The sequence below is a fragment of the Corythoichthys intestinalis genome, chromosome 1 (genome assembly GCF_030265065.1).
Source record: "Corythoichthys intestinalis isolate RoL2023-P3 chromosome 1, ASM3026506v1, whole genome shotgun sequence".
Lineage (NCBI taxonomy): Eukaryota > Metazoa > Chordata > Actinopteri > Syngnathiformes > Syngnathidae > Corythoichthys > Corythoichthys intestinalis.
Window position 1 is genome coordinate 42,201,984 of NC_080395.1, and position 18,174 is coordinate 42,220,157.

The following is an 18,174-nucleotide window of genomic DNA, read 5'->3' on the forward strand; positions in this document are numbered from 1 at the left end:
CCCCCTTGCAAATGAAATGTTTTTTTTTAAAAAGATACATTTTCAATTTATAATTTGTATAATTTAACAATACGTCTAAATGAATACCAATAGCTCATTATTTACGCACTATTTGCCAGAAGTCGTCTGAAATAGCGCGTCAAATACAAGTTGTTCCTTTACACTCTTTATTTTGAAAATCGCATCGCTTCCCCTGTTGCAAGCGGCAGTCTGACTATGTTGGCGCGGAGTTGGAAGAAAATTCACAGAAAGGTATTTCAAGTTAATGAATGTAATTCTGGTTCAAACCTGTGAAAATGACCATAATATTGTCATTGACATGACGTTTAGCGTTAATTTTGGCATGTTTTACCCGAATCGTCGCGTCCTAGCATAGCATTTGTTTGTTGGTAGTAATTTCAGATGAGTATTTTGAAGTATTTAGAAAATATTTAAGTTGTCAATGGTCGAGGGTCCGTTAACAGAAGGACTATTATTGTTGTGGTAATGTAGTGCATATTAGGGCCAATAAAGAAAAAGAAAAGAGATGTAAGTCGTACTATTGCTACGAGGAAAAACAGTCGTATTATTAAGTAGGGGTAATGTAGCTGTAATCAGTTACGCTTTTTACTTACATGTACCATATCTGAGAGCTACAACGAAGCATTAGTATAAATCCGTCTATTGATTATAATTTGATGTAGATGAGGCAAAATATCAAGGATTTCTTTATATGTTAAACAGATTCTAAAACACAAGATACTTTCAATATTGATGATTTTAACGGAGGCGTCAACGCTCTACGTGAAGTACATAGCTGCTTATGCAGCTACACTAGCCCTACTTAATAATACGGTTTTTATTCTCATACTATTAATTAGACATTCATTCTCATAGTAATAGTTCGATTTTTCTTCTCTTGACTCATCTACATTGAATTATTATCCATAGAATGATTTATGCCAAAACATTGTCGTAGCTCCTAGCTAAGGTAAATGTACGTTAAGTGAGTAGCGATTTAACGCTGCATTACTCCGACATAATAATATTTTTACCCCCCTCGTAGCCATTTTATTCTTTTTTTTTTTTTTATCTGGCCCCAATACTCCATCGTAAATGCAGACCATCATATTTCTAAATATTTCAGTAGCTCGGCTACTGAAATATCCCAAATAGATCTTTGTTATTGTTCTTCTTGGAAAAAATGTTGTTAAAAAAATTCTCATTAGTCATTATATGTAGCAATTTCGCCACGGCACAACATGCGGGGTTGTCCGACTTCGATGCAATTCTAGGGGAAACCCTGCAGGCAATGAGTTAAATAATATGAATTGTTTTTTTTAACTTGAGTGTTATTGAGGGCTATTTAATTATTTATATTTTTTTTCAAATAATATTGTTTTCATATTAATGTTTTCAGTAGGGATGCCCCAATCGCATATTTTTGCACCCGAGCCCGAGTGACCTGATTTTGAGAGAGTCCTGATCCGATACCAGGATTTTTTTTTTTTTTTTTTTTTGAACAAAAGTTCCAAACATGTTACAGTACTGTAGTGTTTACAGTACTTCCTCTTCTGCTTTTACCGGGAGTGTATATATACAGTGTATACACTGTATATTTTGTTTCTTTTGGCAATGCCAGTGCATTTATGGATATTTCGTTACTTTTTAGCCCTTAAAAATAAAAAACTATATACATTTTTTTTTTAAATTGAAGACACGATCCTTTTCACCCGATTTTGATCCTCTGAAAAAGGGCCTGATCGGGACATCTCTAGTTTTCAGTAATAATTTATTACTTTCTGAATGTATTTATTCATATGAATAAACTTAATATCACAAAATACAATGATGAATAATGATATAAATATAATTGAGAACTGGCACCCACATTTGTGGACATTACATTTTGGGTCATGAGACCGTGCTTATCAAAGTCCTAAATGATATTCGTCGGAATACCGATGCAGGCAAATCATCTGTTCTGCTACTATTGGATCTCAGCGCCGCATTTGACACGGTTGATCACAACATACTACTCAGCAGATTGGAACAGTGGGTAGGGCTTACTGACACTATTCTTCAGTGGTTCACATCCTATTTACATGATAGAGATTTCTTTGTGTCAATTGGAAACTATCAGTCTGAACGAACCAAATTCACGTGTGGAGTCCCTCAAGGGTCAATTCTTGGACCACTCTTATTTAACATCTATATGCTTCCGTTAGCTCAGATAATGGAAGAGTATGACATCTCCTATCACGCCTATGCAGATGACACACAACTCTACATTTCTGTGTCCCCACATGATTATAGTCCCTTAGTCTCCCTGAGTAAATGCATTCGTCAAATCAATGAATGGATGTGCCAGAATTTTCTCCAGTTAAATGTGGAGAAGACAGAGGTGATCATTTTTGGGCCAAAAAAGGAAAGGTCAAAGATAAGCAGCCAACTTAGCACAATGTCACTTACAGCTACAAATCAAGTCAGAAACCTTGGCGTAATTATTGACTCAGACCTAAAATTTGATAGCCATCTAAAGTCCGTCACTAAATCCGCTTATTACCACCTAAAAAATATAACCAGAATTAAGGGGCTTCTGACTCAACAAGACATGGAAAAACTTATGCATGCATTCATTTTCAGCAGATTGGACTACTGCAACGGTATATTTACAGGTCTTGATAAAAAATCAGTCAGGAAGCTGCAGCTAGTACAGAATGCTGCAGCCAGAGTCCTCACAAATACAAGGAAGCTGGACCACATTACACCGGTTTTGAAATCGCTACACTGGCTTCCAGTGAGTCAAAGGATAGACTATAAAATACTACTGCTCGTCTACAAAACACTTAATGGCCTTGGACCAAAATACATGCTTGACTTGTTAGATTCCTATGAGACATCTGGACCCCTAAGGTCGTCTGGAACGGGTCTTCTGCATGTTCCAAGAACAAGAACCAAGCAGGGTGAGGCAGCATTTAGTTATTATGCTCCTCACCTCTGGAACAAGTTACCCGAACGTCTGAAGTATGCTCAAACTGTTAGCTCCTTTAAATCAGGGCTAAAAACGCTTTTGTTTGGCACTGCATATCCATAACTGTCTATATATTTCAACCTACCTGCTTTCTATTCCTCTTGTGCTTATCTCCATTGCTGATTTCAATGATTATTATTAGTAGTAGTTTTTGCTTTATTTTTATTTTTATTTTATTTTTATTTATTTATTTTTATTCTGTGATTGAATGCGATCATTTGTCTTGGTTTTTACGTTGTGTTGATTTAAATGTGATTTTTTATGGTCTTCATGTGATATAAAGCACTTTGAATTGCCTTGTGTTGAATTGTGCTATATAAATAAATTTGCCTTGCCTTGCCTTGCCTTGCCTAGGACACACTTTTATACCAAATATCAAAGGAAAAGACAAGCGCTTGTACAAATGACCTTCATGTGAAAGATGCTTAATTAGACTATGTTACCATTTTCTTAGGATCTAAGCATGCAAATCACAATTCTTTTGAACTATGATAACGGAGAAAATAATGTTTTAACACAGAAAAGGGCACTGCTTGCAAGTGCAGCCATTGTGTGACAAATGTCAGTCACACCACGCTGTAACAGCACATATAAATGCTAATCAGCTCAAAACAACAACAAAAAAAAGCTAATAAAATAGGCACAGACTATACACACTAAAGATGTCCCGATCGATCGGCGGGTCCGATCACGTCATTTTCAAAGTATCGGAATCGGCAAAAAAATATTGGACATGCCTTTTTTTAATGAATTTTTTTTTTTTAATCAAATCGTTTTCTAATTGTATTTAACGTTACAGACAAAATGTCTTACATTCATCCAGAGTCTTTAGTTTTGGCTTAAAGTAGGGCTATCAAATATATCGCGTAAACAACGGTAATTAATTTTTTTTAATAGATCACGTTAAATTATTTAATGCAATCAACGCATGCGCTGCACGACCCACTCACGCATTGTTGCGTTCAATCTATAATGGCGCCGTTTTACCTATATATAGAGCTAACAGGCAACGTCAAATGAGTAGAGAGAATTTTGGCAGTCTTTGGAGCCTGTTTTTAATTGGCTAAAGCCTTAAAATCCCTCTCTCAACAATTAGAAGTATCGTGGGAAGCAATGTGGGGAAGAACGGTAGTGGTTGATTTTTCCTTAACACCCTACATTACTTCCCAACGCAGAGAAGATATATCAATTGGTGCCACTACGCACAATCATGGTTGCACTTCCCATCATTCATTTGGGCAGAACAGTTAAATGGCTACAGTGTCATTTACTGAAAGCTCAACAAATACACTAGATGGCAATATTTAGTCACAATATACCAAGTCACATTTATCCTTTAAGAATTACAAGTCTTTCTATCCGTGGATCCCTCTCACAGAAAGAATGTTAATAATGTAAATGCCATCTTGAGGATTTATTGTCATAATAAACAAATACAGTACTCATGTACTGTATGTTGAATGTATATATTCGTCCGAGTTTTATTCATTTTTTTCTTAATGCATTGCCAAAATGTATATGATCGGGAAAAATTATCGGGAATGATTGGAATTGAATCTGGAATTGAATCGGGAGCAAAAAAAAAAAAAAGCAATCGGATCGGGAAATATCAGGATCGGCAGATACTCAAACTAAAACGACCGGGATCGGATCGGGAGCAAAAAAACATGATCGGAACAACCCTAATACATACTATTGATTTTTTCTGTACCTGTGCAATAGGTCTCCGTCTTTCTTCTACCTAGGATTGGCTAAAATAGTACTGATATTTAAAACTGTCTGATGATGCCTATTGTGCCTACTTCCAGGAATTATTGGCTTTTATTTACATTTTTCCCCCACTATTACACAACGGAAAAATGAAATTTTATGTCTTTTCATTTCATTAAAAAAAAGATTTTCCGCTGGGATGAACTTGATCAAGATCTTGTCTTGTGCTTTAATGTTGTGGCCTACCAGATCCCAAATGTGATGTCCAGGCATGTGTTAATTTAAATGACCAAAAATAGTCACTTAGTCTATAAAGGGTCTTAACCCTTTGTAGGTTTTTGGGAGTTGCAGCTATTACTTTAAGCCAAATTCGACCAGTGGGTTTCTTAAGTTAAAGAGGAGATTGAGGGTAATCACTGAATGCCCAAACAGCTTTTTTTAATAGACATTGTAGGCAAACTACATCAACCAACTGTCATATAAAGCCAGGGAGGCCTCAGTCACATCAGGACTGTGAAGGTAACAGTGTCTTGGTAGACTTCACACTTGCACTCGTCCATCTATCATCAGTATAGAGATATGTTAAGTCATGTGACTGGATCGGCCATCATGTTTTCGGTTCAGAGCAGCTTGGCGTAGTGCGTTTGGCGATAAATGACTTTATAAGCAGTTGATGTGGTAGCGACGGGCGTGAAAATTGTCTGATAATAGAGTGACTTAACTCACAGCGGTCAAGTTGGTCTCCGATGACGATGAAGAAGGCGATGCAAGTGCCAAAAGTGTAGATGGCAATGGCGACCTCACACAGGACTCCGGTGAGTTTTCCGCAAGTGGCTCGTACGACCTCTTGATAGGTGCTCTCGTTACTGACCTGAGGGAATTAAAGCAGCTGATGAGACAAGAGTCAGCAATGTTTAAATATTACAACAATGTTTTAAGAAAATTTGTATATTTAGCATTATAACTTGCAACACAGTGCTGATGTGGCTCATCTTTGTATAAGCTCAGACAAAACACCAAAATGTGATCATCTGAGTCATTGTGCCATTCAGGAAGTGAAAGTCTGAGTGCAGAACGCCGATCCAAGCATTCCATTACTACGACTTAAATACTTATTTTAAAAAATAAAAAAATATATTTGAAGATAGAAGAGTGTGGAGGAGCTTTAGTGATACTAACCTGACAGCAGTATCCCAAAATCACCAAACCACTGATAATGAAGATCAGCATGAACTGAAAAAACAAGAAATTGAGGCTTACATCCTACTATACAGTAATTCAGAGTTGCCTATATTTTGTTTAGTTGCAGCCATTCAGTCTCTTTTTTCTCTTGTATTTTACATACTGTTTAAATTTTCCCAATATGTATCAAACTTTATATTTATTCTGATATGTTAGGTAGTAACAGAGAAAGAAAACTGCATTTTTGTCAATCTCCCACACTTCTTTGTAAGTCCCTGGTATTAACTGCAAGCAAACAATATACTCATAAGCAGCAAAATATGTGCACCTGCTGTCTGGATTTACGAGCACAAGGATTACCTTAATTTAAAACCATAATTCAGTTAATAACAAGCTGAGTGTGTTCCATTGAATGAATATACTCAGAAATGCTAACGCTGACAACATCTAAACAAACATAATATGATAAAAATTCCAATTCCAGTTGTGTAAATATTAATTCCGTAACTAGTTGTTTCTGTCTTCATATAAAAAGTAAAAAGGGACAGACATAATAAAAATAGCTAAAGTAAACTATAAATTAAATAATAAAATGAAGGAAAGACTTACCAAATCTAATACATGCACAAAAGTCACTTTTTAAAAATTGAACTACCGGTACTAAAATCAATGGAATTTTCTTCTTATTTATTGCAATGCATCTAAAGAATGTATGAATTGCCAGTATAAAAATTGATTAAAATTCACCCTTTCCCAAATCAAATAGAGCTGCATGAAAACAATAAAGTAAGCCTTGTTGTTAGCGCCTCACCATTTGAAGCATCACTCCTGCCATCACTCCCCCAGCCATATTAAAGGCTGCCGGGAAGTTGAGCAAACCGGCTCCCAAAGCCGCATTGACCACGATGACTACGGCTCCCAAAGATGACACATTGCCGCCCGGCCTCCTCTCCGACTCTTGCTGCGGCGTGGATTCCATGCTGGGGCTTTGCAAGAGCCACGCTCGCTCCCCCGAGTCACTGCTGCCAACTCCTCCCCAGTCATCCATATCATTGTTAATGGCCATGAGCTAATTGGCACCAACTTTGAATCCAGCTTTACAAAAATAGGAATGTTGATTGCTTGGGCAAAAGGACAAATAAATTTAGAATGTTTTCCACCCGAGTAAGGAGATCACTAATGTTTACATAGAATTAATGTTAGTGAGTTGGTGGATCCATTTGGTAATCTGGAATTAAATATAGTTTACAGTTAGACTCAAACAACAGCATACAATTCAAATGAAAGTAAAATAATCTGGGTAACTACGAATCAAACGCAAATACCTACATTATTACACCTACTGTTTTAAAGTAAGTCGAGTTTTCTGCCATACCGTTAAACACTCGTACTATAAAGTCATGTATTTACTTGCAGGTCAAATAAAAAAAGAATTGGTTCTACAACTGCAGGTGTCTGTTAAAGCTCGCAAGTCAAGTCGCTCGAATGTTGAGCCGCCAATGAATTTTTTTTCTTTTTCCTGATAATTTGGCAGACGGCATTAAAAATAAATACGAAAAAAATTATAATAAAATTGAGTGGACACATGCATATATGTGGATTATTTACAATACTTTGCTATTTTTTGTGTCGTCCCATGGACAACTAGTGGAACTTTTATCAACTCATATTCAAGAATGTTTTGGGATTTAAAATAAATAAATAAATACATGCTTTATGTCTTTTTTTCCCCTACATTTTCAGGTCCTGTCAATTATCATTTCTGGTATTCGCAGCGGAGCCTGGTTATTATGCCGGTAGTGGTGGCAGAGGTCCAATACTGTATAGACATATATAGATATTTTGATTGAATTAAACTACTCCAAATAAAGTACTCCAAATGCATATTTTAAAGGGAACCTCAGATTGAAAGACCTGTTGTACTTAAAAGATAGTTTTTATGAGTTATAAGTATTATATGAAACCCCCTATTGATGTTTTCATTTTAATACACTTTGTAAAATTAGTTTAACTAGTAGGTCGCCATTGTTGTTGACGTGGCAGGGCGGTGTTGTCACATGGTTACGCTGCCGGGCTTCCAGAGTATGACTCTAGCAACATAAACATGTCATCTGTCCAACCCTTCCAATTTGAACCCAGGAATATTAATGAGCATGACAGCAATGTCGATATTTCATAAAACGAGCAGCAAAAGCAAAATGAACAGGAAAGACGGGATGAGACGTGACGAGAGTAGGGGAAAAAAAGGTGTTCTGCCAAAATGTGCTACATTGGCGAAACGTCTACAAGAGGCGAATTTGACACCCAAAGTTCTACCGTGCGCTTTCAGCTTGTTTTTGTTTAGATGCATAAATACAGAACATACAAAGATGCCTTAAGAAAATACGTAAATAAGGGTGGTTTAAATATGCTACGTGACTAATGTGGTCAACAGATCAATAATCTGCTTTAAAGCTACCACAAGAAAACGCAATGCTTAAAAGTATGAGACGGAAACACATGGAAAAAGCCTTTTGCGTAATAAAAGACTCAATAAAAACACAAATAGTAAGCAGTCGCTTTTAACACTGATGTGCACACATGTGTTGGATGTCCGCCGCATACAAGGAATTGCAGAAGCATAAAACATGGCGCCCTCCATAGGTCAAAACATGTACTAAATATTAATAATATTTAGGGCTGTCCCAAACGACTAATTTTCTCCCAATTAGTCAACCGACCATTTTTACGATTAGTCGACTAATCTAATTTATATATATATATTCTACTAATTTAGCAATGAAGTTTTTGTTGACGTTTATTAATTCACAAAAAACATTTTGGAACACTGAAATTCTTCAATAACGTATTAATAATAAACATAAATAACAAAAATAAATGACAAACAATGAGGTCAAATGCTGCTGGCATTAACTACTGCAAAAAAAAAAGAAAAAAGAATGTAAACTGAAACACTGTGACTTTACCTTTCCAACAGTAGTCAAAACAATTCTTAATCTTTATGTGCTTTGTCTTTATTGTTCTAATGTTAAAATGAAGGTAGGTGAGCATGTCTACATGCTCAGGTATCAAGATTGCCCCTTTTTTTTTGGTAACAAACAATGTTCCCAGCAGCTGTGAAAAGACGCTCAGATGGTGGTCAAGTTGCAGGCACTGCCAGGTATGATCTGGCCAGGAGAGCCAAGTTTGCGAACTTTTCTTCACTGTCCTTTCACGACTGCAGTGGGCTGAAGGACTTTTTTTATGTGTTCAGTGTACATCTGTATCTCCTTTCTCAGCATTACCTCCTCATGTTCTTGGCCATCATCATTGTCATTGTCAAAAAACTTAACGATGCACGTTGATGCGACGCATATAAAGGCAACTTCAATCCAAAAAAAAAAAAAAAAAGTCGTTACGTTAGTGAGTTGTATGGACTTTAGTGCTGCAACGATTAATCGATTAGCTCGAGTCTTCGATTCGAAAAAAATATTTGAATTAAATTTTATTGCTTCGAGTATTCGTTTAATTAAAGTGGTGTTGTAATGGTTTATTTTGAAAGTGTTTGCATTTAGTTTTATTGATTAGGGTGGAGACACTGCCCTCTGGTCTGCCTCATTTCACATGGCTAAATCCAACTGCTCCCTGTTAAGACCAACAAAAGCTAATTTTTTCGTTTGAGCTCATGTTTTTTAATGCATTCGTAATTTCGTTTATAGATACATTTAGCTGTTTTTTGTGGGAATATGCGTTTGAACCTTTTATGAAGAGCATTGTAAAAAAAAAAAAGTTATCATTTTATAACAATAATAATAATAATAATACGTTTTATTTCTACAGCACTTTTCAAACCACACAAAGATGCTTTGCAAGAGACATGGAATCACAGTACGATAAAAAAGGTATTAAAAGGATAAAAGATTAAAAGTACAATAAAAAGTAAAGATATAACTGAGCTAGGGGTTATGGTGGGTAAGAAAGAGTAAACAGGTGTGTTTTCAGTCTTGATTTGAAAAGTGATAGGGTAGATATGCTGCGAAGATCAGGGGGTAGGGAGTTCCAGAGCTGGGGGGGCACACTGACTAAAAGCTCTGGAACCAAAGGTGGAGAGGCGGACACGGGGGACTGAGAGGGGGAGAATAGCGGTAGAGCGAAGTGGACAGGTTGGATTGTTTAAACGGAGTAGATTGCAAAGGTAGGGAGGGGCCAGGCCATGGAATGTTTTGAAGGTGATGATGAGGATCTTGTAATTGATTCTTTGTTTGACGGGAGGCCAGTGAAGTTGACGGAGGATGGGGGTGATGTGGTGTGTTGCGGGGGTTCGAGTGATGAGGCGTGCTGCTGAGTTCTGGAGGAGCTGCAGTTTCTGGAGGGACTTGTTAGGGAGACCGAAGAGCAGTGAGTTGCAATAATTGAGCCGAGAGGTTTAATAAATTACAGACCAGGGTGTAAGTGGTATGGCGGGTGAGAGAAGGAAGGAGACGAGAAATGTTGCAAAGGCGGAAATAGGCTGATCTGGTGATGCTGTTGATATGTGACTGGAAGGAGAGCGTGCTGTCGGGGATGACACTCAGACTCTTAACCTGAGACGAAGGATAGATCTGTACATTGTTAATGGTAACAGAGAACTTATGGACATGAGAGAGCATTGTGGTGGTTCCCACTAGGAGGACTTCTATTTTGGAGCTGTCGAGAAGGAGGAAGTTAGAGGAGAACCAGGAGTTAATTTCATCTAAGCAGAGGGTGCGGGAGGAAGGTGGGAGGGAGGCGGTTGGTTTAGAGGAGATGTAGAGCTGGGTATCATCTGCGTAACAGTGGAAGTGAATGTTGTGTTTGCGGAAGATGGAACAGAGGGGGAGAATGTAAATGATAAACAGGAGGAGCCCCAGGACAGAACCCTGGGGCACGCCAGCAGAGACAGGGAGGGAATTGGATTTATGGGGGCCGAATTTGACGAATTGTGTGCGGTTGGACAGGTAGGAAGTGAACCAGAAAAGGGGTGTGTGGGTGATACCAACAGAGGAGAGTTGGTCGAGAAGGATTGTGTGGGAAATGGTGTCGAAGGCGGCAGTAAGATCGATTTATAGCATTTAAGCTAGCGGACTTTTGCTATGTAAGTTAATTAATTGTTCTTTTGTTGTACATAGATCCTCATATATATGTATATATATATTTTTTTTTATTATACCGTTTAAGGCTCAGCACAGGTATTTTAATTTTTCATATTCCTTATCCGATTACTCGATTATTCGAGCTAACTACTTCATCGATTAATCGACTACTAAAATAATCGATAGCTGCAGCCCTAATGGACTTACGACCTGCCAGCTCGTTGTTGGTTGTCGTTTTCCAAAATCACACCTGGGTGACGGCACTTCAAGTGTTCTTTCATGGCAGACGTGCTGCCGTGGTATGCGAGCGCAGCATTGCAAAGACCACACACAGTGGCACCCCCCTTATTTTCGTTAAAATAATTCCAGGCTTTGGCCACTCTGGTTCGCTTTTTTGGTTTTATGCCGCCTTCACCGCCTGCATCGCGAGCGTCCGCCATCCTCAACTTTATCCGCATGTATTCTCTGTCGGTATGTTGTGCCCGTCGACGCATTTACGTCATCGATGATGTCGACAACATCGACTAGTCGGGACAGCTCTAAATATTATAGATTTTTAAATCAATGGCAATAGTTTATGTGTTTCTAATAACATATTTTAGTAAAAGAGAACAATTGTGGCTTATTGGAGCCTACAAGACTGAGGTTCCTTAAACATTTTGAAGGTTTGTAATGTAAAGTACATCAGCATTTGAAATAGGAGGGAACACCAAAAAAAAAAAAAAAATCCCTGGACCTTTTCATTTTGAGCATTTTATATCAACTGGCCAAAAAAAGACCTCCAACTTAGGAATTTGAGACATATGTTGTGAAAATCTGAGCTACTGAACATTTTTTCCCAGGGATAAATACACTAGTTTTGTTAAACGCAATAATGACAAACAAATACCTAGAGCAAATATACAAAAAAATTGTATAAAGCAACATATTTACCTCCACAAGGTGGTGGTTATCCTCTCTCCAGAGGCTGTGGAGGAGAAGCAAACGTCGTCAGACTGGACAAGTAAGACAAAACCCGCAGTCTTGTTCACAAACTTTCAAACGAGTGGAATTCATTGAGGTCATCTCCTCAGTGATTCGATCAGCGTATAATTGGGATAACAATGCATAATAATGTCATTAGCGTTCTGTAAACAACGCGTAGCTTGTCAGTGCAGTCAAACTGCTGTTTTTCAATCAACACTAGTTAGCTGACCTAGCTTCATTGTTGACTTTACATGAATTCACAGGAAAATAGGCATGAAACAATTATTGTTCTGTTCATTTCTAAACCTTTCCACTGACGATCAAGGATAGAAAATTAGAAGAAGTATGAAATAATACCTTCGTCATTCAGGAGCCTCCTCTGCGCTCACCTAGACAAACTGACTGTTTTGGAATTGGCACCCTCATACATGACTGAGGGGCACGTGATGCGTAATCACGTGACTGCGGGATTGTGGGAAATGTAGTACAGTATTTAGTTTTGATTGATTGATTGAACTTGTTTATTTCGAATATTCAATACATAGGTATAGGGTGACCATATTTTGATTTCTAAAAAAGAGGACACTCAGCCCAGCCTCAGCCCGGCCTCAAGATACTTGAATTTTACTCGAAGTTCACTCAAAGATGCCTATATCACTTTAATATATTTAAAGTGTGCCCCCTACCTCTGGATGGAAAAATGCAGTTTGAAAATAAATAAATAATGACTTAAATAAAAAAAAAAAAATATATATATATATATATATATACATATATATATATATTTGAAGGAATTTAGTCCTCCCAGCCCAAACCGCTAGTGTTAAGACTACTGTTACCAAACTAATTCCCCATATGCCAGAATGCAACATTCACCGCTAGACAAAACACAAAATGGTCGAAGGCCGCTTCAAGTCAACTTTCACCCGCCTTAAATTATGACAAAACGTCTTTTTACCTTTTCGGCTTTTAGCGGTGCACCTAAAAGGGCTCCAGTTGACTCTTCCGCAGCCGTTCGTCCATCCCCTCCGTCGTTTGGGTCTATCACGTCGTCAAACCATCACGTAGGGTCGCCAACTGAAGGAATTTAGTCCTCCCAGCCCAAACTGCACGGGGAGGCCGGCAACAGAACGGAAATGTGCTCCGCCGCTCGACGCCCCCGAAGAGACAGGCCAGGAGGAAGCTAAACTCCGCGCGTTCCTGTGTTAACCCTTTGCACACTGACTCCATGTTTCAAAAGCTTGAAGAACACTCGCCGAAAACAGGTTGACAATTTATTCGTCGACAGTGGTAAAAAACAAGGCAAAAACAGACGACGGAGGGACAATTCTGGATCCAAAACAAGGCTACATGTTTCCGAGCAGAAGAAATCTGTCCTATCTCAGTGTCCAGTCTTTTTGAAGTCTTTGCTGACGCGGGTCTTGTCGAAGGCGTTTCTGGGCGTTGCTTTTGGGCCATCCCCGCTGTGGCCGGTTTTGGGCGGCTTAGGTTCGTGCGCGGATTGGGACGCCCGCTATCAACTTTGCTGTCCGGGCTGGTTGTACTTGTTTTAGGACAAAGCGCTTTGTCCTTGGAGTTTGCTGGGAGAGCAGATTACCCGAGTTGGTGCGTGACTCTTGTGATAAGACGGCATTGTGTATCTCTTCTATTTCTTCTCATTAAACTATGGTGTGCTATTTATTTTATATTAGTAGTGTAGTCCTACCGTAAATATGAAAATGATACTATTTCCTGATTAATTATATTACGTGTGTTAGCCTCATGCAAACAGTTAGACGGTGCCTACGAAAACCTGTACCGTATGTATGTGTTAGACTATATATGTGTTAGACTAATGCAAACAATTATATGGCGTGTGCGATGACGATATCGTTTCTCCTTCAATATATATATATATATATATATATATACACAGTGCCTTGCAAAAGTATTCGGCCCCCTTGAACCTTGCAACCTTTCGCCACATTTCAGGCTTCAAACATAAAGATATAAAATTTTAATTTTTTGTCAAGAATCAACAACAAGTGGGACACAATCGTGAAGTGGAACAAAATTTATTGGATAATTTAAACTTTTTTAACAAATAAAAAACTGAAAAGTGGGGCGTGCAATATTATTCGGCCCCCTTGTGTTAATACTTTGTAGCGCCACCTTTTGCTCCAATTACAGCTGCAAGTCGCTTGGGGTATGTTTCTATCAGTTTTGCACATCGAGAGACTGACATTCTTGCCCATTCTTCCTTGCAAAACAGCTCGAGCTCAGTGAGGTTGGATGGAGAGTGTTTGTGAACAGCAGTCTTCAGCTCTTTCCACAGATTCTCGATTGGATTCAGGTCTGGACTTTGACTTGGCCATTCTAACACCTGGATACGTTTATTTTTGAACCATTCCATTGTAGATTTGGCTTTATCTTTTGGATCATTGTCCTGTTGGAAGATAAATCTCTGTCCCAGTCTCAGGTCTTGTGCAGATCCCAACAGGTTTTCTTCCAGAATGTTCCTGTATTTGGCTGCATCCATCTTCCCGTCAATTTTAACCATCTTCCCTGTCCCTGCTGAAGAAAAGCAAAACAGAAAAACATGATGCTGCCACCACCATGTTTGACAGTGGGGATGGTGTGTTCAGGGTGATGAGCTGTGTTGCTTTTACGCCAAACATATCGTTTTGCATTGTGGCCAAAAAGTTCAATTTTGGTTTCATCTGACCAGAGCACCTTCTTCCACATGTTTGGTGTGTCTCCCAGGTGGCTTGTGGCAAACTTTAAACGAGACTTTTTATGGATATCTTTGAGAAATGGCTTTCTTCTTGCCACTCTTCCATAAAGGCCAGATTTGTGCAGTGTACGACTGATTGTTGTCCTATGGACAGACTCTCCCACCTCAGCTGTAGATCTCTGCAGTTCATCCAGAGTGATCATGGGCCTCTTGGCTGCATCTCTGATCAGTTTTCTCCTTGTTTGAGAAGAAAGTTTGGAAGGACGGCCGGGTCTTGGTAGATTTGCAGCGGTCTGATGCTCCTTCCATTTCAATATGATGGCTTGCACAGTGCTCCTTGAGATGTTTAAAGCTTGGGAAATCTTTTTGTATCCAAATCCGGCTTTAAACTTCTCCACAACAGTATCTCGGACCTGCCTGGTGTGTTCCTTGGTTTTCATAATGCTCTCTGCACTTTAAACAGAACCCTGAGACTATCACAGAGCAGGTGCATTTATACGGAGACTCGATTACACACAGGTGGATTCTATTTATCATCATTGGTCATTTAGGACAACATTGGATCATTCAGAGATCCTCACTGAACTTTTGGAGTGAGTTTGCTGCACTGAAAGTAAAGGAGCCGAATAATATTGCACGCCCCACTTTTCAGTTTTTTATTTGTTAAAAAAGTTTAAATTATCCAATAAATGTTGTTCCACTTCACGATTGTGTCCCACTTGTTGTTGATTCTTGACAAAAAAATTAAATTTCATATCTTTATGTTTGAAGCCTGAAATGTGGCGAAAGGTTGCAAGATTCAAGGGGGCCGAATACTTTTGCAAGGCACTGTGTATATATATATATATATATATATATATATATATATATATATATATATATATATATATATATATATATATATATATATAATGCAGACCCATACAAATGTAGTCCAGCCAATACACATACACACAGTAGGCTATGTGCCAACTAAACATTTTTATAAATTACTATCACCACAATTGTCCTTGACAAATTGCAAATTGTTATTCCCATTCAATTGATGTTCTCAATGTTCTAGATTGCACACAAACAAAAACCAAAATTAACTGACAAACTATTCAATCAGCACGTTTCCAAACGTAGCAGTTCAAAACTACGTTTCCCATAATGCCTAGCGCGGTTTAGCTTACTGATAGCTAGCTGAGGCAAAAATCAAACTTTGCTATAAAAGTTTACAATCATCGGCAGCGCGCCGATGCGACACCAAACGGGATTTTACAGTCAAAGCTCCGACAGAAGTCAACAGTTGCCATTATATACGTATTTATCATTAAAAAAAAAAAAAAAAAACTTCAGGTATTGTGGCCAAATCGTCAACCCAGTAGATGGCGGTAATGCCTAATGATAGGGGTAAACTGCCAACAAAAACAAGAAGAACTACTACTTCCCTCCATTCTCGTAGGAGCCATGTCAACTGCTGCCACCCAGCGGTCTGAGGGATTCTCTTCAAATTGGTCCCGTGAAAAATCAAAAAATCATAAAAACCGGACATTTTTATGAATTTATATAACCCGCCCGGACCACGAGGACACTACGTGAAAGTAGGACTTGTCCGGGCAAAAGAGGACGTTTGGTCACCCTACATAGGTACCAATAATCGGTGACAATAATCAAAAGAAAAGAACAAAATATGAGTATTCGAAAAGGAGTGAGAAGAAGTAAAACTTATTTACTCCCACCCCTTGTCCTTAAGGACTGACATATCAGTTCCAGTTCTTACATTTAAACATATGGCGGAAGCACAGACAAGACTGAAAAAGCAGTTTCTGCTCTTGCACTCCTCTTTAAAAGAAACTGCTGTATTTTAAGCCAAAACAACTGTTGTGTTTGATAGAACAATATGTCTATATGCTGCAATAGCAGATTCATGTCGCATTAAGCCCCCGAATTATTTTTAATTTGTTCGTTTTGCCCTGAAAACCCCCGTTTACAGACTTCGCGCAACCACTTGTGTTTCAACCCAGCCATAAAACGAAGGTAATTAATTAATTATTCAAAATGTCTGTCGTTTTTAGCTTACATTTTGAAACATTAATTGATGTCTCATATTTAAAAAAAAAAAAAAAAAAAAAAACGATTTTCAAAAATTATTCACTCACATATTTTAAACTTTTAAACAAAAATGCCGCAATGAAAAAAAATGGCGTCTGTAAAAAAAAAAAAATCACGGATATCTACCTCATAACTATCGCTTAATTGTATTTCTTTCGTTTGTCGCATTTTCCCCAATATTTTAGATGATAAATAATCGATCCAAACAAAGAAGAATTAAAAAAAAAAAAACATTTAAAATGAAGCGTTTTATATGAAAAACAACATCTCAGCCACTCCATAATGTCTGCGATTTCTGCATCGCGACCCTTGTTATATTACCATGTTTCACCCATAAAATCCCAAAAAGATCCATCTGCGCCCATTCACAGCTGTGTCTTGACACTCAGTGATGCATGCTACATGGAGTTTTTGGATCGAAACAAGGTAAGTACGCGATAATATCTCGTTAAAGTCATGGCGTCTAATTCTGCTCTCACGTGCTCTCACCTCCAGATAGGGTTTTGCTGTTTCAAAACATTTTTCACCTGAGTGTTTTCTGCCATATACATTCTTATTTAACACATATGCAATCCCACCATATAATCTTACATGTTACCTATACACAAATGTCACAAAAGCCCTGTCGATAAATCAGTCCAGACAACATAAATAAGTAAATAACCCCAATATCCCATATCACAATAATCACAACACCCTAGTTGTTTTCCATATCTCCCTCATCCTTATATTTTTTGAGAATCATATCTTGATACAGTTTCTTAAATTGTCCCATATTTGTACACTCTTTTAAATTCACACTAAATTTCTTCAGTAGTCTTACTCCACATACTGATACGCAAAAACTTTTCCTTGTCGTCCGAAATCTGGGTACTTTGAAGTCCCAATATATATATTATATATATTTTGAGGTAATAAATTTTGTTTAGCTTTGGGCATTGTTTGTGCTGTTTGGTATTGCACGATATCAGAAAACTTGAGCAATTTTGACTTAAAAAAAAAACACTGTGTTTGTATGATCCTGATAACCAGCTTTGTGAATGATCCGTAATGCCCTTTTCTGTAGTACATCTACTGAATATAGCTAAGTTTTGTAATTACTGCCCCATACCTCGGCACTGTATGGCAAGTAAGGAGAGACTAGTGAATCATACAGAGTGTGGAGTGATTTGAAATCTAATAAACCTCTTTGCTTTATTAATAATTGCAATGTTCCGTGAGATTTTGCCCTGTATATATTTGATGTTGTTTCCAGTTACATTTTTCTTCAATATATACCCCCCAAAAACATGATTTTATGTACTCTCAATTTATATCCCAGCTACTATTATCTTCAACTGTGCATCCTTATTAGTTTCCAAATAATGTTATTTTTGTCTTCTCTAAATTTAATGATAATTTAT

At 37.9% G+C, this 18,174-nt stretch overlaps 1 protein-coding gene across 2 annotated transcripts in view; it reads right to left on the reverse strand.

Annotated features, from left to right (window-relative positions):
• slc38a7 (solute carrier family 38 member 7) overlaps positions 1 to 12,406 on the reverse strand; it is a 30,705-nt gene extending 18,299 nt beyond the window's left edge. Inside the window, exons 1-5 of one of the 2 annotated variants that reach the window (XM_057849662.1) lie at positions 12,319 to 12,406; positions 11,929 to 11,962; positions 6,717 to 7,133; positions 5,903 to 5,956; positions 5,450 to 5,594 (exon numbers count right to left, since the gene is read on the reverse strand). In XM_057849662.1, coding sequence (XP_057705645.1) covers positions 5,450 to 5,594; positions 5,903 to 5,956; positions 6,717 to 6,971 — 454 coding nt within the window. In that variant the 5' untranslated portion in view covers positions 6,972 to 7,133; positions 11,929 to 11,962; positions 12,319 to 12,406. Of the gene's footprint in view, positions 1 to 5,449; positions 5,595 to 5,902; positions 5,957 to 6,716; positions 11,892 to 11,928; positions 11,963 to 12,318 lie in introns of those variants that run through there. The other variant, XM_057849668.1, reaches the window with a different exon arrangement.
• Between the last annotated feature and the right edge of the window lie 5,768 nt (positions 12,407 to 18,174).